This window comes from Eleutherodactylus coqui, chromosome 8 (assembly GCF_035609145.1).
Source record: "Eleutherodactylus coqui strain aEleCoq1 chromosome 8, aEleCoq1.hap1, whole genome shotgun sequence".
Lineage (NCBI taxonomy): Eukaryota > Metazoa > Chordata > Amphibia > Anura > Eleutherodactylidae > Eleutherodactylus > Eleutherodactylus coqui.
The window spans coordinates 185,760,301-185,783,431 of NC_089844.1; the positions used below are offsets into that span (position 1 = coordinate 185,760,301).

The 23,131-nt window shown below is 46.3% G+C and overlaps 1 protein-coding gene across 1 annotated transcript in view; it reads left to right on the plus strand.

Moving 5' to 3' along the window:
• Positions 1–22,896, plus strand: part of HIBCH (3-hydroxyisobutyryl-CoA hydrolase) — a 93,108-nt gene extending 70,212 nt beyond the window's left edge. Inside the window, exons 7-14 of the mRNA XM_066577095.1 lie at positions 4,706–4,784; positions 6,964–7,109; positions 8,473–8,559; positions 10,113–10,171; positions 12,068–12,149; positions 15,664–15,783; positions 20,911–20,944; positions 22,703–22,896. Coding sequence (XP_066433192.1) covers positions 4,706–4,784; positions 6,964–7,109; positions 8,473–8,559; positions 10,113–10,171; positions 12,068–12,149; positions 15,664–15,783; positions 20,911–20,944; positions 22,703–22,827 — 732 coding nt within the window. The 3' untranslated portion in view covers positions 22,828–22,896. The remainder of the gene's footprint in view (positions 1–4,705; positions 4,785–6,963; positions 7,110–8,472; positions 8,560–10,112; positions 10,172–12,067; positions 12,150–15,663; positions 15,784–20,910; positions 20,945–22,702) is intronic.
• Positions 22,897–23,131: the final 235 nt, after the last annotated feature.

Genomic DNA, 23,131 nt, shown 5'->3' on the forward strand with positions numbered 1-23,131 from the left:
AGAGCACAATGAAGACCATTACGCTGCAGGCAGGATCAGACTTTGGGGGGGAAACGGCGCAGGAACGGCGGACCAGTGAGTATAAAGCACAGCTCCCCGGACATCTCGCTGTCACCTTTGAGACCCATAATGTGGCCTTTTAAAATTTTTTCTGATGGAGGGAATAAGCAAAAACTGTAATTCCGGCTTTCGTTTCTGCAGCGCCCCCATGTGGTATGAATGACATGTTAGTTTTATTCTGCGTCTCGGTTGATTACAGTGATAATGTTACATCTGTCGGCTCATAATTAATGTTGCCAGCACACCTTGTTCTGTCCAGACGACCCAGGGTTAACAGAGGTGTGCTGCTGATTGACAGGTCTATCAACCTATTGGCTCCTCCCGCCTTCCTATAAGATCCCGCTCTTGCTGCCTGGGGGTGGCCGATTATTGTTCAGTTTGCAGTGTCCTCTGAGTAGTCTAGTGGCTCTGACCTGCTGAGTGTCGGTCCGGTATTTTGTGGTGCTTTTCAGTGTCCGCAGCTCCTCTGACCTGCTGGTAGCCTGGCCCTGGTACCTTGTGCCTTTCCCTCTGTGTGCTAGCCAGTCTGCCTTTGTTTTTATCCTGTCGGCTTGTCCGCTAGCCCTTGCTGTTATCAGCCAGGGTTTTCCTGTCTGCCTCGTTTGTATCCTGCTTCATGCAGCTTGTCCGTTTGACCTTGCTATTGTCTGCTTTACTTTCTGTTATCAGCCAGGGGTTCCAGTCGGCCTCTGGTTGTATCCTGTTTCTGTCAGCTTGTCCGCTAGACCTCGCTGTTATCAGCCAGGGGTTTACCTTCTGCCTCTGTCCTGTTTGTACTGTTCGTGATGGTTTTGTCATCTGCCTTTCCTGTTGGTGCTAGTGGGTAGTATTCTCTTGCATAAGTACGGGGGTCCCTGCCCATCCTCCCCTAGGAAGCGTAGGGTCAGAGTTGGCTGGGCTGGACGTGTCCACCATCAGGGCTTTCTCCAGGAAGGGACAGTGGCGTGGGTGAAGTTCAGGGAGCCCCGCTCCGTGCGTACCTAGGCACCCCACTAGTACCGTAACAAATAATACGTTTTTAGAGGGTTTTTTTTTCTTTTATGTTTTTACTGGTGAAACTATAGGGGATGCGTTTGCACCGGGGCCCAGGAGCCTTAGGGGGCCCATAAGGCCTCTCTTCTCTAGTACCATGAATAAAGCATTATACCATCTTTCCCTGAAAATAAGACACTGTCTAATTTTAATTTTGCCCCAAAAAGGGCACAGTGTCTTACTTTTGGGGGTAGGGGGCTTATACTCACCTGGTCCACAACATACCTATGGTCTTCAGCGGCGCTGCGGAAAACTGAGTCCTCCTCGTCTCACAGCTGAGCTTCTTCTTGGTGACAGGGCTTTGAATACCCCACCTCCAGCAAAGCGAGTGCTGTGATTGGCTAATTGAGCACCAGCAGCCAATCACAGTCAGCACTTGATCAGCCAATCACAGCCATTCAGTGATGTCATTCACTAAGTGGCTGTGATTGGCTCATCGAGCGCTGGCTGTGATTAGCTGCTGGCGCTCGATGAGCCAATCACAGCACTCGCTTTGCTGGAGGCGGGCTATTCAAAGCCTCGTCACCAGCAGAAGCTGAGATAGCAGACGCGGAGGACTCAGCAGCTTGCCGCAGCGCCGCCGGAGACCATCGGGACCCCAGGGACCAGGTGAGTATTCTTTTTTTTTTGGGGGGGGGGGGGGGGGCAGTTAGCTAGGTCTTATTTACAGGGGAGGCCTTATATTTCAAGCCTTCCCCCAAAACCCGGTAGGTCTTACTATCAGGGTAGGACCTATTTTCGGGGAGACACGTTAGTTGATGGCCCGGTTACAGGTTTTGCATTGGGGCCCAGGAGCTTCACGTTACGCCTCTGTATGTTTTACAACCGTTGCTCAATAAATGTGTTTTTCTCACCATATTCCGAGAGTGATAACGTTTTCTGTCTCTCCACGGAGCGTCTAAGGCAGGATGAGCGGATGGTTTTATTGCTTTTCACTTGATTGCTTTTTATTGCATTTTTTGGAGCCCAGCCGTAAAAAAAATGCAACTTTAATGTGTGCGCCATTATAAATAACACGTAGGGCGTATTCTGCGGTCCGCATGGCTATCGCGACACCGCAATAAATGTTCAACTACTTCCTCACCACCACATTCAGAGACACAACTGGTTAACAGTTCTTCATCTCCAATGTTCTGCGAGGGATTCTGCCTTGGTGTCATTGGTTTTCGTTGGTAACATTTTGGGGTTTGATGACTTGGATCGCTCTTTATTGTGCATTTTGGGAGTTGAGGTGTAGTTAAACTACGTCAAAGTTACACTTTTATTTTTTTTTATCTCCAATTTTTACAAAACTTTGCAAATTAGTTTGTTACTAGAATGTGTATAAAAATCTCAATTTGCAGACCCATCAGGTCACGGGGTCAAGAAATGCAGGAGGGTCACCGAGAAGCACAATGATTTGATAATCCGTATCTCGGAAAGTATTGGGCGTAGGAAGACGTGCGCGATGTCATCCCGCCTAAATAATACGTAGATTTATAGCCGATTCTCGCTAACACAGTAATACCGATACAAGTTAGAGGACAAAATGTCAACCTTTTTTGGGGGCGGGGATGGAAGGGGGGGGGGAGTGAGCCATTACCGAAAGAAAGCTGAAGAATGTCTATATGGCCAGACACTGAAGCTGATTACCACAGGACTTCAGGGAGGCGTTCTTTGAATCTGCTTCTGGATGTACAATCTGTTCAGCTAAACAATCGTTACCGTATTTTTCACTCTATAAGACGCTCTTTTCTCCTTCCCAAAGTTTGGGGGGGGGGGGGGAGTCAGTGCGTCCTATAGAGCGAACGCGCTGTTTTTTTGTGCGATAACGAGTTTAACAAGGGTTGTGCGAACAATCAGGTGAAGAAACTTGCGATCCGTTAGTACAGCAGTTCTCTCTCCTCCCCGCCGCCGCCTCTATGTACCGCTAATTGGTGGTGAGCGCCGGTGGGAGCTACTGCTGCTCCCCGCCTCCACCAAACCGCTTCTTCCTCTCCTCCTGCCATACTGAAGCGCCGCTGTGACACGGAACTCCACTGTTTCAGACCTCTGTTGCTCCGTCACCCAGCTCTATTCCCTGCACTGTCCCTGGGTGAGCTCAAAATATTTTTTCCCTATTTTCCGACTCGAGGTGCGTCTTATAGAGCGAAAAATACGGTAATTAATATGAATCCCCTTCTGAGCTTGCTGCTTCACAGGGTTGTGGAGTATCTCCATGTATAACGCAGTTGATTAGTACCTGCAGAGAGCGAGATAAGGCAAAATAGATTTATGTTACACAAATATATAGAATATGGTGAGGCAAAAGTCTGGACACACTTATTAAACTGGTGTAATAATGCGAAAATTGCCATCTAATATGTGACCGTATTAATGGGGAGCGTGGCTGCATTCTGTGGTGGAGGAGAGCCTTTTTCAGCAGCTATTTTGAACTCTGCAATATCATATTGCGTATTTTTTTCGAATACATAAAGGACATGAAATGGCCCCAGAGATAAAGTCCAAAGGCATTAAGACCATTCTACCAGACCTCTATGCCCAATTTAGTGCTCAGGGAATGGCATACCTAGTCATCTGCGTACAGCAACAGTGAGGTGCAGAGGTGCGTCATCCTGTGGTAAGACACGTGGGAACTCGCTGATCTCATTAAGCACAGATGGGAATACGGTATCCTGTAAAATCTCAAGGTTCTTCTTATCTTTAAGTGATCCCTGGATGTCAGGTACAGTTTACCAACTTTGCCCTCACTTAACTCCTCCTTTAACCCTTTCCAATCCAATTAGTATCCTGGTTTTCCTAGGGGGCTTACTCTTTTTGTGCCATTATACGACGGCGCTATCTGCTGGCTAAAGCCAGTACTGCATGAGGTGACACATTGAATGGGCTCCGATAGCAGAGAGGCTCACAATATACAGTAAGAGAACCCTGACAGGCGTCAGAGCTGTACAGCCTTCAATCATAATGTCTTCAGGATTGGAAAGGGTTAAACCAATTTTCTCCTTTATTACAACAGTTAAGTGGGTGTGTCCAGACTTTTGCCTCCCCCTGTATGTGTGATAGGTAGATAGGCATGTATGTACACTGATATATGATGCATTTGGAGTCTTCAGACCCTTTCACTGTATTACATTTTGTTATGTTGTAGCCAAACAGAAGCCTTTCCGCTCAGCTCTGTCACCCATTGACTGCAGTGCGAAGAAAAAAAAAGATCTCTTCCATTCGCTTTCCGTTTTTTTTGCTATTTTTTATTTCAAAATGTCTTTATTACCTTTTTAGTAAATAGTGGGGTACAGATGCCTGCTATACGGTAACGTTGGGACAGTAGAGTATTACATTCTTAGCATTATGGTCCATCCTCCTATTTCAGAGGACCGCGTCTGAGTGTTTTGTGCAGCTGCATTTTCGCTATTTTTTATTTTTTTTAATGTAAAGTAGACGGAACAGAAGAGCGAACCAAGTGGAACTGAAGCCGGAAAATCCCGCTGAAATCAGAGGGAAGGAACCCAGGACTGATTTTATTCTTCTGTCTCGTTTTGTTGCTCCCTGATGAACAGCAGATGCGGACGACCCCTTCCTCCCTGACTGTCTCTAGTGATTGTGTCATTCTCATCTATGAGGTCTTTCCTTGCAGGGTGTCGGGCTCTCTGTTCACGGCCACTTCAGAGTAGCGTCTGAGAAGACTGTGTTCGCGATGCCCGAGACGGCAATCGGTAAGTCTAGTTACAGAATAGCCTAGTTGGACGACTAGTGCGGGCCAAGGAGGAGGCAACTTACCCTTTTAGAGTTTATTATAGGGAACTCTTGTATATTGTCCTAAAATATCCTATTTGTGGGAGGTTGTGAGCGTCCCGGGGGCAGATCATGCGCATCTGCTCGGAAGTCCTCCTGTCAACAAAAATGTCATGTCCTCCTGCATTTTGGGATGCTGAGGAGAGCCTACTGTGCAAAACCCTATACATTAACCCCTTTCAAACATTAACCTCAAATTAACCCCTTCTAATAATTACCGTGTTTCCGAGAAAGTAGGTCCTACCTCGATAGTAAGACCTACCCCGGTTTACGGGGGAGGCTTGAAATATAAGGCCTTCCCTCAAAATAAGACCTAGCTAACCTGCCCCCTCCCAAAAAAAATCAATACTCACCTGGTCCACGGCATCCCGATGGTCTCTGGCGGCGCTGCGGCAAACTGCAGAGTCCTCCCCGTCTGCCATTTCAGCTTCTGCTGGTGACGGGTTTAAATACCCCGCCTCCAGCAAAGCGAGCGCTGTGATTGGCTAATCGAGTGCCAGCAGCCAATCACAGCCAGCACTCGATGAGCCAATCACAGCCACTCAGTGATGTCATTCGCAGATTGCCGCAGTGCCACCGAAGACCATCGGGACGCCGCGGGCCAGGTGAGTATAATGCCCCCCTGAAAATAAGACACTGTGCCTCTTTTGGAGCAAAAATTAATATGACAGTGTCTTATTTTCAGGGAAACCTAGTATCATCTCTACTGGTTAGGTAGTACAGGTGATTGGACATTGTAGGGTGCATTTCTAACCATTTATCCAGAAATAAATGTAATTTACAGGCGTCCGTCACATACGGTGAATTTAGGTGCCGATCCGCACACAAATCTGTAGAGTATTTTGCGCTACGGATTCGCACCAAAATATGTGCCAAAAAACTACACTGTGCGGATTTTGGCATGATTTTTGACGCAGATCTGCAGCTGATTTCGCACTTTCAATTGTCTGTTGTGGATCCATGTCAAAATCTGCACCGCTGATGTGATGTGGAATCGGACACGGATTTGGGTGCGGGTGTTCTTTAATCCCCAATACCGCGTATTTAAATTAAACATTGCAAATTAAATATAAATGAAAGTTAAAAGTCCGAATTTTACAAATCCATGCTGAATTCCTCCTACATCGCTCAGAATGGGGGGACATTTTTCCAATGTTATACCTATGTACTGTTACCCCGAAAATAAGCCCTACCCTGATGCTTGTGAGATCTGATCTTGTAGAGGCATCGGCTCGCCGGCGTTCCTCTCCATTCATGGGCTTTATGTAATAAGTAGCACTTGCACAGCGCAGAGCCTGTGTGCGGCCATTGATGTCATCCAGGCTTAGCAAGAACGGAAAATAATTAGGTCACATTCAGCAGGGCGACCAGCGAAGGCTGCAGTGTAATTCCTGGGAAAATCTGTGTCACACTCACATCTCTCCAGCTGCAATCCCCGGGGGATTCTACATGCAAAGCTGAAGAAGAGCCCCCCACACCCCTCCCCAATGCATCGTCTGGCTCCTCTGTAGTTAAAGGGGTTGTCTGGGTTGTAAGAACTCTGGAGAACCCCATCCCCGTGCAGTAAAATAGCAATTGGTGATATACTCCCCGCACCCGCTGTGATTGATCATCGAGCTCTGCTATTGGCTGCAGCCCCCGTGATGTCTCGTGAACCGGACGGGACTGAGCGCCATCGCAGGAGCGGGGAGTATATCGACAATTGTCATTTTTATACACAGGGAAGAGGTTGTCAAGACTTCTTACAAGACGGACAACCCCTTTAAGGGATTTAACTTTTTTTTAAAGAAACCTCACATTCTATCACATGATCTCTTGCTGAAAAAAGGGCATTTAAAGGAGTCTTGCACAACAAAAATAAGTTCAAAGGGTTTAAAATGAATACAAATTTGAAACTTGCCTTTCCCTGGCACCTGCTGTCTAGTGCTGCAGCCTGAGTACCCGCCACATAGAACCCGGAAGGGAAGACATGGTGGGCGATGTAATGCTGGAGCTCTGGTACAATTAGAGGGGGGCCTGAGTTATAGATTTTCAGCACTAATGACCTGTGCCCCTTTATATGTACGGTACTTGTCTTGATGTCTTACTTCCTTAACGCAGGACTTTTTCCTGATGTTGGCGGGGGATACTTTTTGCCGCGGCTTCCAGGACAGATAGGCTTATTTCTTGCCCTTACTGGCTTCAGATTAAAGGGACGGGACGTGCAGAAGGCTGGAATCGCTACTCATTTTGTAGAGTCACAAAAGGTAGGATTTCACTTTTCTTTTAAATTATATGTCCCCAAGTGTAAAGTGTACGGGCTTCTCTCAGATACACAACTAACCGCATATTGTGGCCCGTCTGCACGCAACGATAATCGCTCAAAATTCGTACAAATGAATGAATTTCAGCGATAATTGTTCACTGTAAATGCGAAAAAACAATCACTGGGTCGCTGGCTTCTTATTGCGTGTAAACACTCCCCGCTCAGCGCTTCACATAGAAGGTGAAGCACTGAGCAAGAAGCCAGCGATGTTCAGACTAAACACCCTACACGAGCGCCAACGACCTACGCAGTGACGTCGGCGCTCATGCAGTCGTTTAAACGTCTGACGGGCCATTACACGCACAGACTGTGTCCCCTAACGTCCTGTCATATCATTTATCACAGTGGGGTTTGCCTGCAGGGAATCTACTAAAGCAGCTTATTCCTTGGGGACAACCCCTTCCCATATGAGGCATTAGTAACCCTTCTGTGATAAATTATATAGCAAGAGTTAACTGTATAAACTGCGAAGATCAAATTGGAAACGGGCTGAGAAGAGTTTATAGAACACTAAGGTCATAATTTACTTCCTGTGATAGAAAAGAGATGTACACTAAAACACCAATCTGTTAGAGACCCCCATCTGGTTACACCTCGGGCCTCTTTTGGCCTTCAGAACTGCAGTAATTTGTTGTGGTGTAGATTCCGCTAGGTGAAATATCGGACCCTGCGGACAGGAAGCTTCTTGTAGTTGCCACAGATTAGATGGAGGAGCTGACATGTTCTGACCAGCTGACAGGAAGGGGTCAGCGATTCGTGCTGCTTGCACCAAGTTCTGACCTACCATCAGCACAGGGCAACGGTAATCTGGATCCATCTCACCCCAGAATGTGACCATCTCTGCTATCTACAAGAATCGACCTGTGGACTGGCAAGAAATTGATGTTAGGGTTTTTGGAGATAAGCTGCTGCACATACAAGTTTGTCTGAGACATATATAGTGGTCTCTATATAATGCTGTGACCACGCAAGCACACAAGACCTGCTCAAGCAGCTAATAAAGATCAGACCAGTAAGATCTTTGCCCACCGCAAACTAGAGATGCATGTAATGCCTACACCATAAAGATAAGGGCATCAGGAGAGACGGAGCTATTGTACACACTGACTGCAGATCTCAGAGCTAAGTGAGTGCAGGGCGGAGCCTATGAAGACAGCCCCTCCCCCACAGCTAAGAGACATCTTAACGTCCCAGTTACTACTGAAGCTGAATGCCTAACAACAAGCAGCGGATTGCAGAAGTCAGACCTTTGCATGCTGTGTATGTATGTCCATCTTTTTTAGCCACGATGTTTTCTTTTCCAGATCCCTTCTTTAGAAAAAGACCTTTTCACTTTGAAAAGTCCATCAAAAGACGACATCACTGATGTTCTTGATACTTATCACAAAGAGGTACCTGTAATCCTTAAGGAAGCTGCCTGGTTTGGTACTTTAGAGTGTGACTGTTTTAGGGGGATTTTCTTCTCCACCTAACAAAATCCATATCTTTTTGTCATTTCCCCTTTGCCATGGCCGTGGGGGGCTGCTTAGTTGTGTTGTGGGGAGCCGTGGTATTTGTTGCTACTGTTTTGGGGTACAGATAGAGTATTCAGGAGTTTTTATTAAGGAATAGAGATGAGCGAGCGTACTCGGAAAAGCACTACTCGCTCGAGTAATTTGCTTTATCCGAGTATCGCTGTGCTCGTCCCTGAAGATTCGGGTGCCACTGCGGCTGACAGGTGAGTCGCAGCGGGGAGCGGGGGAGAGCGGGCGGGAGAGAGGGAAAGATCTTACCTCCGTTCCTCCCCGCTCTCCCCTGCAGCTCCCCGCTCCGTGCCGGCACCCGAATCTTCAGGGACGAGCACAGCGATACTCGGATAAAGCAAATTACTCGAGCGAGTAGTGTTTTACTGAGTACGCTCGCTCATCTCTATTAAGGAAACATCAATTCTGCCATTTTTTTGAACAACGTTTACCACGCAGTATAATTGACATAACTCTTCTCTGCGGGTCGATACGATCCCCACAACACCCACATTGTATATTTTTGTTTTTGTCATCGCTGCATTCACAGACTCCCAATGTTTGTATCTGTCCATCGGTGGAGCTGGGCGAGGGCTCGTTGGAGAGTGACTCGCTGTAGTTTTTATTTGTAACATTTTGGTGTACATACAACTTTTTTGCTCACTTTTATTGCATCTTTTGGGAGGCGAAATGAACAAAACATCATTTTGGCTAGGTCGTCTTTTTTTTCAAAATTTTTAACATTTGCCCTGCGTGTGTTTAGTTTATTGCATGGGTCGTTATAGGGGCGACGGGGGCAAACGTGTATTTTTTTTATTACTTTTCTTTTAGAAAAACAAAACCCTGAAAAGTGTGGGGGAAAAACTTTTTTTTTTTGTTTACTTGAAAAATTTTTCACCATTTACATTTTTGAACTTTTTTTTTTGTTACTGAACCTGTGATCCTATGATCACACAGATATTACAGTGCAATACTTCTATACTGCAGTGTATTATCTCTGTTTTTTCACTTCACCAAACATGAACAACTCGGAGGCCTCTGTCAGGCATCTGGTTGATAAGTCAATGCATTGGCCCTCTACAAATGAATGTCAGAGGGCTGATGATCTCACAGAGGGAGCCCCCTCCCTGTAGTTACCATTTACATGTAACAGTAATCATATATTAATTGATTCGTTTTTTGCTTTTGTTACATGACGCCCATAAACTGTTGTTGTATATGTCTGCAGTGTTATTTATTAGGCATTACATACAGTATTTGTTTAGTGTGTTGGTAAGTTTACATGGGGGATACCTCTAGCCCCTCCCATGTATAGGACTTACGGATATTATCTTAGTTGGAATTATTCATTTAGAAAATAAATATTAAATATATTTGGGATTGTAAGAAATGGCCGTACGGGATAAAACCCCTGAATATCACATATCTGCTCTTCTGCCTAGAGTGCTGCCAACGACAATCAGCCATTTATTCTTGCTGAACACTTGGACAAAATTAACAGGTAAGGTGTAAATATCTGTAAGTAGCGTTTATTGGCATAACAACCGTATTGATGGCCGTGAGCCCGAAATATCCCAGATACAGAACTGAGTGATGAAGAGGAGGCAGACGTCTAGGACTCTGCTGCAGGCTGCTGCAGGTCAGCTATCTCCATCCGTTTAGTCGAGGCGACAATCGGACACTTTATGCATCGGCTCTCTCTACGCGGTTCTGTGCCGTACGGCTTCTTTCAGTTCAATCATTGTTGGTTGGCTTTGATAGTACTTTGCTACACTTACCTCCGCAGGCCCGCCATATCGTGTTTATGGGAGGCTGGCAGTCTTAAGTAAAGTTTATCCATGTTTTGATGTGGGTTTTTCAGTCCCATGAAAACATGGGGAAGGAGGCTCTTTAGAGGAATTGCCCTCAGGCACAGGCAAGACAGAGGGGCTAGAGTGCTGTGAGGTCCATGGTGCAGGGGGAGGAAGATGGCATGGAAGATGTGGCACTACTATCTGCTGCAGGAGAGTGCGCTGTCGTCCTACCCTCGGTCACCACTGGGGTTGTCCCGCTCAGCCGCATTGGGAGATGAAGACGACGATCCACAGTGTCATGGTGGGGAACGGGCGCCGGCAGTCTCAGACGACCAGTCACATGGCTAAGACTAAATCTGTGCGGGGGCTAGACCCTGGGCGCCTGGTGTTAAAGTTCCAGCGAAGAAGTGCCAAATGCTGCCAGGCTCACCCCCCCCCCCCCCCCCCCAATGCCAGGGAAGATCTAGCTGCTTCTTTCCTCAGTCCCCTCGCTGGTAAAATGTTACAATGAAAGCCTGGTGGTGTATTATATACCGAGGTCAGCAAGAGCTCACACAATAAGCTGCTTACTCCGCCATGTACAAGCCTCAGATAGGCTACAGGTCTAAGGTGGCCTGAGGGTTATGAGCATTAATAGCGTGGCAGGGAACCGTAGCATAGACTCCATTGTCCTCCATTCCCCCATTGTGCTCAACCACATGAGTGTCCTGAAGACAGGGATTCAGCCGATTACAGAGCTCATCTATACATTTGGGGGACCAGGCAAAAAATGTGGAGCAAACCCTGCAGATGCCCAGTGCCAGTGACGCTACTGGCTGCAACACACTTAAAGGGGTCATGAAAGGCCATCTCACTGGTAGAAAATAAGAAATCAGCTGATACTCGCCTCTCCTCGCTTTACACTAGTCCGCCGCCGCCAGTTCTGGTCTCTGTGTTTTTTACAGGTTGCCTGGGACATCCCATGAATCTGTTGCTGCAGCCAATGACAGCGCTCCGTGATGATTGCCTAGCACTGTCATTGGCTGCAGCAGGATGTTTGTACATGGCTCAGGCTGACTGCAGTCTGTAAAGATGATCAGCAGGGAGACCAGATCTATCAATCGGGGGAGAGTGGAAAGTGGTGAATATCAACTTCTTTGTTGTTTTATCTCCCGTAGAACCCGGTGAGATGGCCTGTCATAGCTCAGACAACTCCTTTAAAAATGCTATTGATTCCTATATGAGTCAATGTGCTTTCCCTCCAGTGCTTTAAATGTCAAAGATTCCATCCATTTCGGCTGGCAGCCATTGGCCCGCATTCAGTAAGGCTGGCACACAGATCTTAAAGCATTTGGTGCATTTAGATGGCTCAAACGAGCTGAAAATCTAATCTACGTCTGTTACAAGCAGGAGTCAGTAGATTAGCTCTGTTTTCTTGTCAGATTTGATGAGAATAGTCATATTTGCAACGTTATTTTACAGCGATGTATTACAGAAACTATCGGAATCCAAATAGTAAATGTGGCCCATCGTCTACTGACCTCGACTCGGACTTCTGGGCCACTAATAAGGTATATTGTGGTTCTGAAAAAAATTAAGGTAACAATTTCCGTTGTCGTTCGCAGTCTGTTCTCAGCAAACAGTGTGGAAGAAATTTTGGAGAACTTGAAAAAGGATGATTCACCTTTTGCACATCAACAGCTGAAGGTAAATCTGTGAGAAAGTCAACATTAACACCCGAAAATAAAAGTGTGAAATAGACATAAGAAGCAGGCTGCATGGCGAAGCGCGTGTGTTATATTCAGGAACGTATGATCCTTCTGGAACACGATCGTGTATGTTTGCTTTCAACTGTCACCAATTAGAATTATCTGTTGTTGATTCTACTGTGTCCGTATCTCATTTTCACCAAGTCATCACCCCATTTTAAAGAGAAGCTGTCACGTCAGCTGCCAACATGCAGTAAGTGTATTTCTGAAACAAGCGCACGGGAACTGTCAACACCACAGCTCCCAAAAAGCAAACCGTTAATGGTAAAAAGAAAATAAAGTAAACGGGTAATTTCCCTATGGGACTCAAAAATATGAATGTCCTTACCTAAATGGTGAGTGTACCGTCCTGATAAGGACGCACCGACGCAGGAACCTGGATACCACAATCCTAGTGAACACACAAATAATCAAAAACCAAGAACTTATCTTTAGGTTACAAGAAGAAACTCTGACTCCAACTCTGGAGGAGACACAGCAGACAGCTATGATCTCCTTCACTTCCAGGAGACTGCTGGAACAGTTGAACAGCACAGAGCCCAAGGTGAGGAGGAACTAAAACCCCTCCACAATAGCCCCCAGGTCCGATGCAACAGCAACACACCCAAATCCCCTCCCACCGGAGTCGGAGAACACAATGCACTGAAAAACCCAAACCCCTGCATAGTGACTCACACCGACACCACAGAAGCCTTGTCCAGGCCCACATTTCCCTGCAGTGGCTATTACAGAGGGGTCCTCTGTTTTGGCACATAAATCATTCTGCTCGATCTGCTTTTATAACGACTGTCTTTTTGCTCTATAAGACGCGGCTGAGAACAGGAAACACCCAGAATTTAGACAACAGAAAGCGGGGGAAAGGTTTTCAGGCTAATTTAAAATTTCCTTGGTGGTTTAAAGCTGTGCAGGGATTAACCCCACTAACTTTTGATCTAATGGTCCATGCAATGGCAGGTAGTGGGTTTTGACAGGGTTGTTAAAGAGAGGACATTTCAAATGGAGAAGTCGGAATGGTGAATTGTTATATATTTTACTAGAGACAAAGAAGAAGGAACCTTGGAGGAACCTCATGGCGAGGTCTGCTCATGAGAACTCTCAAAAGTTTTGGAAACTCCTAAAATGGAATTGCAACAGAGTTGCACCTGACTGCCATTCCGGGCAGTCAGGCGCAAGTTACGAAGGCAGGTGTTGTTTCCTGTGCTAGACAACATACTCTATAAATGGTCGGCTCTGCCCTGTGCCAGTCACTGCACTGGCTGACTGTCAAATACAGAATTCAATTCAAACTCACCACCTTCATCCACAAAGCCCTCCACAGCGCAGCACCCCGCCTCCCTCATCTCAATCCATCACCCAGCCCGGGCTCTCTGCTCTGTTAACGAAATCAGACTGAGCGCCCCTTTAATTCGAACTTCTCATTCCCGCCTCCAAGACTTCTCCAGAGCAGCACCAGTCCTCTGGAACGCACTACCAAAGGATACCCGGGCAATCACTGACTCGCAACACTTCAGACGTGCTCTAAAAAGGTACCTTTTCAGAGAGGCATACCGCATTCCCTAAACAAACCCCTCTGTACTCCCCCTGATAACATGCTCCCTGACCTACTGACTGCAATCCCTGATGGCCGTCACACGGCTGAATGTCTGACTATTGTCTATGTGTATAGCATCCCTCACTCTCCACCTCGCCATACTGTGCACATCTCCAGCCCCTTTACCTTCTGAAACATCCCATTACTTGTAGTATGTAAGCTTGTTGGAGCAGGACCCTCACCCCTACTGTTTCCATCAGCTGATTACTACATGTAACCGTGGTTCTGTAATTTGTGTACTTTTGTCTTTCTGTATCCCCCTGTCTTTGTAAGCACTGCGGGTTTGCTTAGCCTGATTGGCGGCCAAGAGGGCTAAAAAGGAATAACTCCATTCACCTTACTGCTGCAGAGCAGTAGAAAGCTATCACTAAAGAGGTGATGCCTCTCCCACTGGTCACGGCCGTTTGCATCCCCCAAGTCTTCTGTGCAACAGATGTCATGTGGTTTCCCCAGCTGACTCCTCTGCCCATAGGGTATTGCACATGACTACCCGCCTTTTAAAGGGCCAGCATGTGCACAGAGTTATCCCATCCCTATCCAGACACTTCCCAGGTTATTTAAGGCCCTCTTAACCATTGGAGTGTGCCTGAGCAATAGATTCCTAGTGGTTCTGTTAAAGGGAACCTGTCAGGTCCTATGAACACCATAAACTGGGTTTATGGGCTCATACGGCAGGGGCTGCTGAGTGCAGGGGTGAACCGCATCAACTGAATTCAGAGATGAGTCCAGTGCACGGATGTAGTGGTGGCTTCCTGGATGGATTGTGAAGAAACAGGTGGGCAGGTAAGTATAAAAAGCACACCTGAGTGGTCTTATGGGTCCATCGCTTAGTTTGTGAGCTCGTAGGACCTGACAGGTCCCCTTTAAGGTGTATCTATATCTGCTGAGGCCACTTTCACACCTCCGTTAAACGTGCACAAGTTCTGTCCTGTATGACACGGACAAAACTTGCATGGAAAAGGAAGCCATTCATTTGAATGGGTTCGTGTACATGAGCGATGTTTACGGTACGAGTTTGGAAAATTTCTGCAAGGTCCGTTTTCATGTGAGTCTTTCCCAAGAATGGGACTTGTAATTTTGGGTGTCACACAAACAGAGTGTCCGCCTGCTCTGCGATGTGAGTCACGTCCGAGCGTGTCGAGTGCGATTCGTATAGCCTATGTAAGTACAGCATGATTACACAGCTTTCCAAACTGCCGCCTGTCCTGACCTCGGCTCATTATTTTGACTACACTTTGTGAGAACGCTGCCTGTCCTACATTTCAGCCTGATTACTGCATTGCATGCACTTTGCCTGTCCTGACCTCGGGCCGGTTATTGTGACTATGTCCTGGGGAAACGACCTGAAGACCAGGTGTTAAAGCATGAAGACAAAGGACCTCTTAGAGTAGCCCTCAGGAGTCGTCCACAGCCCAAATCACCTGGTGGCACAGTTGGTCCCCCCTGCTGTGTTACAGATTTCACCCACATACCGCTCTTACTGATTCTAGAGCAGGGGTACGCAGCGAGTTTTTTTTGTTAATGTCCTTTTACCTGGGTCTGCCGGCATTTTCTTATATAACTTGAATTAAAAAGAAGGAACAATAGACTTCTTTATGCAGAACCTAAGTTTTGCCCTTCGTCGGTGCAGACGATGATTGTATGCAGAGCACGGCCTCGGTGAAGTATGACCGGTCGTATTGCGAAGGCCACGGCTAGAAGGCATTCGAGTTGCATGGCAATTAGGGAATACATTGTTGACATGTGAATTGTCCATTTTTCTGATTGTTTCCCCCAATGTTTGTATTTCCGTGAGATTAGCAGTATTGTCACTACTGCGCGGTGTTATTTTGTGGCATTCACACCATTTTTATTTTAATAGACAATCTTGAAAATGTCTCCGACGTCTTTGAAAGTCACATTCAGACAACTGAAAAGTGGATCCTCCTTAACTCTGCAAGAGGTTCTGACTATGGAATACAGACTCAGCCAAGCCAGCATGGTAAGAAAACCTCCCAGGGCCCGGAGCAAACAATGTTACATGGGGTGAGGTAAAACCGTCTGCTTGGGCTATAGGCAGGATATAGTGGTTTGATGGGGTGAAATTAACTGATCATTACTTTCTGGAGCCCAGGTAGCTAATGTGATATTGGCAACTGGAAGCAGACAGCACCGTACATTGCACAGTGGCCCAGGTTCGTATTGCGGGTTGAGTCCTATTGAAGTGGATGAGAGACCGACTGCAGTACCAACCCTGGCCACTGCAAGATGCAGCAAAATGGCTAGAGGTGGGACAACGCCTTTAAACACAATGACCTAATCATTGACATTTTATATGTATTTGTACATTAGAGTTAATGACTCTTAGAATGAAGCTTATGCCTTAACCCCTTGAGGGCACAGACATTTTTTGCTTTTTCAGTCTTGTTTTCTAATTCCCACTTACAAAAAAACTTTTTTTTTTAGTTTTCTGTCTGAGGACTTGTTTTAACCCCTTAACGACCAGCCCATAGTGTTTTTACGTCCTGCCCAAGTGGACTTTATTCTCTGAGGACGTAAAAACATGCGTCCTACAGAGAATAAAGCCCCGTGGGCTCTGGACGTGACAGCTCCATGCTGTCGGTGCCCGCAGGTAGCCGACAGCATGGAGCTGTCATCCTGGGCTGCGGGTACCCCCCCCGGCATTGCGATCGGCGCTATCCAATGGATAGCGCCGTTCGCAAAAAAGTAAATAAAAGTGCCCAAAAAGTTAAAGTTTCAACTGCCCTGATGGATCGGATCCATCAGGGCGACTGAAAATTCTCACCTGGCTTGTCGGCGGTGTCCCCCGGAGATCTGGTCCTCCCGGACCCGCCGCCTCTCTTCTGCGCATGCGCGCCAACGATGACGTCACGCGCAGAAGCCCGGGAGCCCCTGGAAAATTCAAAATCCCCTGGCTCCCGACTCCTGAAGGTATAGGATAGCGGCGATCGCGAAAACGTAAAAGAAAAGCGCTAGTTTCACCTCCCCTCATGGATCGGATCCATGAGGGGAAGTGAAAATACTCACCTTAGGTCCGCCGATGTCCCCGGTGTTCCGGGACCCGAAGTCCCCCTCTGCGCATGCGCGCCCGATGATTGACATCGGGCGCGTGCACAGAGGGGCTCGAGCCCCGGGAAATTCCAAATCCCTCTGCTCCTGGCTGCCATGTGTAGCCAAGAGCAGAGGGATGTCACTGGGAACATGATCACTGTCATCCAATGGATGATAGCGATCATGTAAAGTTAAAAAAAAGTGTAAAACAGTAAAAAAAAAAAAAGTTAAAAAAAGTTTTAAAAAGTTTAAAAAAAGTTTAAAAAGCGTACGTTTCATCTCCCCTCACGGATCATATCCGTAAGGGAGGATGAAAGTACATACATAAGGCCCCCAGATGTATCCGCGGACCTTACCCCAGCTTCTGCGCACACGCCCGTCGCCAAAATGGCGGACGCATGCGCAAACGCTGTGGATTGCCAGGATAATTGAAATGCTCCCTGCTCCTGGCTACAAAAAAATTGAAGTTTCATCTCCCCTCACCGATGCGATCGGTGAGAGGAGAGTAAACTCTTTACCGGAGGCCTCTGTATTTGCACCCCGACGCGATCCTCATCCGTGAACTTACCCGGATTCTGCATATGTGACCGCCGTCAAAATACCGGACACATGCGCAGGAGTCGGGGAGCCCAGGAAACTTAAAATCTCCTTGCTGGAGCAGTGACGGGTGGCCTCGTTGAGCGGTCCCTGGTCACGTAATAAAAAAGTAGCGCTCTAACATAGGTCGGTCTCACATGACTGGATAGGAATTACGGATTCCGCATGCGTCTGAGCCGCGCTAATACGCGGATCAATCGCATTGGATTACACAATTCCGCTCACATTAGCGGGTCGGAATTGTGTAATCCACTCGCAGAAAAGAGAACGCAGCAGGTTCTATTTTACCGCGGATATCCGCAACATAGAGCCCATTGTGCTCCATGGTCACGGATATACCTGCTGCCCATACGCAACTACGTTGTGTACGGGCTGCTGGTACCCGCGTCATCGCTAAGCGACGGTGCGGGGAATACAAACAAAAAAAAGGTGTACTGCGCATGACCGCCCGTGTAGGTACGCAGTTATGGGCAGTACATTACGCGGCCGTACGCAGGGTCATAGCCGGGCTCACAGATGGGATCCGCTGCGGGCCTCCGCAAGCAGATTCCGCCTACAGCTGCGTGAGCCCGACGGTATTCAGACTGCTACCTGTAATCCGTAATTTACAAGAAGCCCCGGGAACGCTTGCCTTCATGCAGTTCCAGGAGCAGCTTGTTGAGCGCCTTCTGTGCGAGACCGCCGCACCTCATGAAGCTTACGGAGACTCACAGAGCGCCACTTTTTACACCCCATACCCGCCACTAAGGTCACGAAATACTGCCAAAAAGCATGAGAGGAGGGGGATACACGGTTTTATTGCCACATGGGCCCATTCCAACCAGCCTCCGTAATTACCCCTGTCTTCGGAAATACCACACAGTTCACATAATTACTTTTATCTAAGATTTGCGAACGCCAAAAAGGGCGCGGGGGGGGGGAATTTTAGGGAGTCAATTTTTATTCCGTACAAATAAGCAATGGGGCCTGGGATTTATTCAGTTGTGCCCTGAAATCCAACGGGTGTTCCCTCCTTTATAGGCCTTGTCATGGGTTCTGTAAGTAAATTAGGGCCACAATGGGTATGTTTCTGAACACGGGACAAACGGGGGTATCCATTTGGGGGTGAACGTCTTCATTCTTATGTGCACTGTACAAAAAAACTGTTTTTAAATTTAAAATTTGCCAAAAAAATTGAAAATGGTAACTTTTTCCTTCTGCTTTGCTTAGATTCATTCAAATACTGTGGGGTCAAAATACGCAGTACACCCCTAGATGAATTCGTTAAGGAGTCTAGTTTTCAAAATGGGGTCATTTGTGGGGGGTTCTCTATCGTTTTGGCCGCTCAATGGCACTATAAGTGGACAATTGGGCCTGGAATTCATTCAGTTGTACCCTGAAATCCAACGGGTATTCCTTTCATTGTAGGCCTAGCCATGTGTCCTGTAAGTAGATTAGGGCCACAATGGGTATGTTTCTGAACACAGGACAAACAGGGGTATCCATTTTGGTGTGAAAGTCTTCATTCCTATGTGTGCTGTACAAAAAAAACTGTTTTTAAATTGACGCAATAGCCCAAAAAATGAAAATCGTAATTTTTTCTTACTGCTTCGCTTAGATCTATTCAAAAATTGTAGGGTTAAAATACACAGTACACCCCTAGATAAATTCGTTAAGGGGTCTAGTTTTCAAAATGGGGTCATTTGTGGGGGTTCTCTATCGTTTTAGGTGCTCAAGAACTCTACACGTGGGCAATGGGGCCTAAAAGGACTTCAAGCAAAATCTATGTTCTGAAAGCCACCGACTACTCCTTTCATTTTGGGCCCCGTTGTGCATGCGGACATAAGATTAGGGCCACAATGAGTATATTTCTGAAAAGAGCACAAATAGGGGTATCCATTTTGGGGTGCAAGTCTTCCTTCATATGTGTGCTGTACAAAAAAAGCTGTTTTTGAAATGACAGAATTGCCAAAAAAAGCGAAAGTCCTAATTTTTTTCTTTTGCTTTGCTTGAATTTATTCAAAAACTGTGGGCGTCAAAATGGGCAGTACACCCCTAGATAAATTCGTTAAGGGGTCTAGTTTTCAAAATGGGGTTATTTGTGGGGGTTCTATATGGTTTTGGGCGCTCAAGAACTCTACAAGTGGGCAATCGGGCCTAAAAGGACTTCAAGCAAAATCTAAGTTCTGAAAGCCACTGACTACTCCTTTCATTTTGGGCCCTGTTGTGCATCCAGACATAAGATTAGGGCCACAATGGGTATGTCTCTGAACACGGGACAAACAGGGGTATCCATTTTTGGGTGCAAGTCTTCATTCATATGTGTGCTGTACAAAAAAAGCTGTTTTTAAAATTCCAGAATTGCCAAAAAAAACGAAAATCACAATTTTTTCCTTCTGCTTGGCTTGAATTCATTCAAAAACTGTGGGTTCAAAATATGCAGTACACCCCTAGATAAATTCCTTAAGGGGTCTAGTTTTCAAAATGGGGTCATTTGTGGGGGTTTTCTATGGTTTTGGGCGCTCAAGAACTCTACATGTGTGCTATGGGGTCTAAAAGGACTTCAAGCAAAATTTCTGTTTTGAAAGACACTGACTACTCCTTTCGTTTTGGGCCCCGTTGTGGACTCAGATATAACATTAGGGCCACAATGGGTATATTTCTGAACACGGGAGAAACAGGGGTATCCATTTTGGGGTGTAAATCCTCATTTTCATGTAAACTATTGGAAAAAAATATGTCTTTAAAATGATAGATTTGCAAAAATATGAAATTTTACTTTTTCTCCTCTAAATTGAATTAATTTCTGAAAAAAAAACTGTGGGGTCAAAATACTCATGACACCCCTCAGTGAATACACTAAGGGGTGTAGTTTTTAAAATGGGGTCATTTGTGGGGGTATCTATTATTTTGACACTCATGAGCCTTTCCAATCTTGGCTTGGTGTAGGAAAACGAAGTGTTCCTCAAAATGCTAAAAAGTAATGTTAAATTTGTACGTCTCCTAAATGGTTAAAAAAAAAACGAAAGTTTTTCCAATGTGCGCCCAAAATAAACGGGTGGAAATACATATCTTAGCAAAAATTTCTATATTATGTTTGCACATACTTAAGATATTGCAGTTGGAAATGTGAAAAAATTACAATTTTAATAAATAAACACAAATTCTATCGGTCTTTTTTTTCTGCCTAAATGAAGTACAACATGTGGCGAAAAAACAATGTCAGAATCGCTTGGATATGCAAAACCTTTCTGGTGTTTTTCCATGTTAAAGTGACACGTGTCAGATTTGCAAAATTTGGCCTGGTCATTAAGGCGCAAACAGGCTTGGTCACTAAGGGGTTAATAGATCGGAACTTTACAGACTGTGATATTAAATATATTTATTATGAATCTGGGAAAAGGGTTTTTGAATTTTTATCATTTTTGTAATTAAGGGGAAAAGACTTGTTTTTACGGACAGGTTTGTTTTCTCTTTCCAGAAAGGCCATGACTTCTATGAAGGTGTGAGAGCAGGTACGTGGGCGGTCAGCCTATAAAGCTGGCCTTGGGCAGAAAGCACTCTCACTGACATGACAAATCTCTCGTCACTCTCGCGGCAAACACAAAGAAACGCTTCCCACAATGTGACCAACTTCTCTCCCATGACTGACTCTATGCATTGTGGGAAATGCCGTATTACCCGATGTGCGTTGTTCGTGGACGGCGGTTAAGAAAATTTTGTGACTTTATACCACTAACGAGTCACATCCGCTGCCTCGTCCACGGTAACACTTTCTCCTGAGCTAACGAGAAGATCACTGAAATGATGCTAACAGGTCATTTTGTGGCCAGGCAGAAATTTAGTAGAAATTGGGTTTTAGTGATTAAGGCCTCATTCACACGGGCGACGAAGTTGCGCGATTTTCTCGTGTTGCGACAATGCTACAAATCCCATGTATGTGAAGCCCATGCCTTCCTATGGGTTCCTTCACATCTGCAATGTTTTGCAGCATCCGACATTGCAAGTCAAAAACCTTGCAGGTTTCACGATATGCACACGACCTGTGAGGTTTTGTAGCCCAGGTTTCCCTATGGAGCCTTCCATAGGGAAACGTTGGCTACAAAACCTCACAGGTAACGCGATTTCCGGGCGTTGCGTTGCGATGCTACTTTGACAGTAGGAAATCCTACTGTCAAAGCCCTAAACTAAGCCCTGGCTGCAGGTAAAAAAAAAGTATACATCACCTAGAAGCATGTCTGGGGCTCCACTGCGTCTTCTTCCCGATCCCCGGCACTGTTCTTTATCATCTCTTCTGGCCGGGGATTGAAAAGTCCCTGCCTCCTGGAAGTGCTGCCTCTGATTGGCTGAGCGCTGTGATGCTTAGCCAATCAGAGCCAGCGCTCGATGAATGGCTGTGATTGGGTCATCGTCACAATGGCTGTGATTGGTTCATCGTTCAAGCCCCTCCCTCTCCCCAAAAATCCTTGCATGTGGTGCCACAAAATTGCGAGACTTTGTAGCACCATGGCGACTTTGTAGCACCACAAAATCACGATATTTCCACAAGAAAACATAGCGAGATCGCACAGACCACGATGCGATATTGCTGCAATTTTTTTCCGGGTGATATCGTGTCACCCGTGTGAAGGAGGCCTGAGGCCTCATGAAGACGCGCAGATATTTGCTGTGGAATCCGGTGCGGGTGTCCGCCTTTGGATTCCGTAGCAATAACCCTACATAGCATGCTACGGAAAAATGATTGAGGAAAACCCAAAGCACGCTCCATTTTACTGCGGTTCCCACATAGACGGCTTCCATTGAAGTCGATGGAAGCCGTCCGACTCGCGGGCTGCAGATTCTGCGGAAAAAACAGGAGATTTTTAAAAATCGAGCCTTGTGGGCCATCCGCAGTACAAAGAAGCCGGGTCCAAAGAAGACAAGTCCGCACCGACGCTGGCGAAGAAGACGACAGGTGCGCAGGGTCACCCTCCACAGTCAGAGCTGGATTTCATGCGGACCTGCCATATGCATGAGGTCTACATTAATGTCCATGGCCAGGAATGACTTTGCAATGTGTTACATTTCATCTGATCTGCCCATACCCATTGAGAGTTACTGCAGATCGTCACTATAGAGAATGAAGCAGAAAACTTGGTGGAAACTGAAGTTTGTGTCAGTCTCAAAACTTTTGGCCACAACTGTATTGCTGAAGACTTTAGGTAACATTACATATGAGACATTCTGACCGTATGGAGACTAACAAAGTGTTTTTGTTGTGTTTACATTGCTAGTGGTGATTGACAAAGATCAGAACCCGAAATGGAAGCCAGAACGCATAAAAGACGTGACTGAGGAATACCTGGACAGCTGCTTTGCTTCCCTCGGCAGCCGCGACCTGATATTGTCATCTAAGTAAAGCAATAAACTGCTATCGCTGTTACTGTTATAACCTGCAATTAAAGTGAGTGACGCCATGTCCGCATTAGACGCGGCTGCCCAGCCTTCTGTATTCACTACATGGATGGGTTGTAGTTATTAAAGAGCCTACAATTACACATTCAGTCCTCAGGCCACTGTAGGGATCTAATGCCGCCTGATGGCTCCAGTAGTGCCTGATGGCTCCAGTAACAAGGGCTAATAAGGGCGTTACATTCTCATCAACTGCTGGGGGGGGAAACAAATGTGTTAAAGGGGTATTCCTAACTCTGCCCTAACCCATT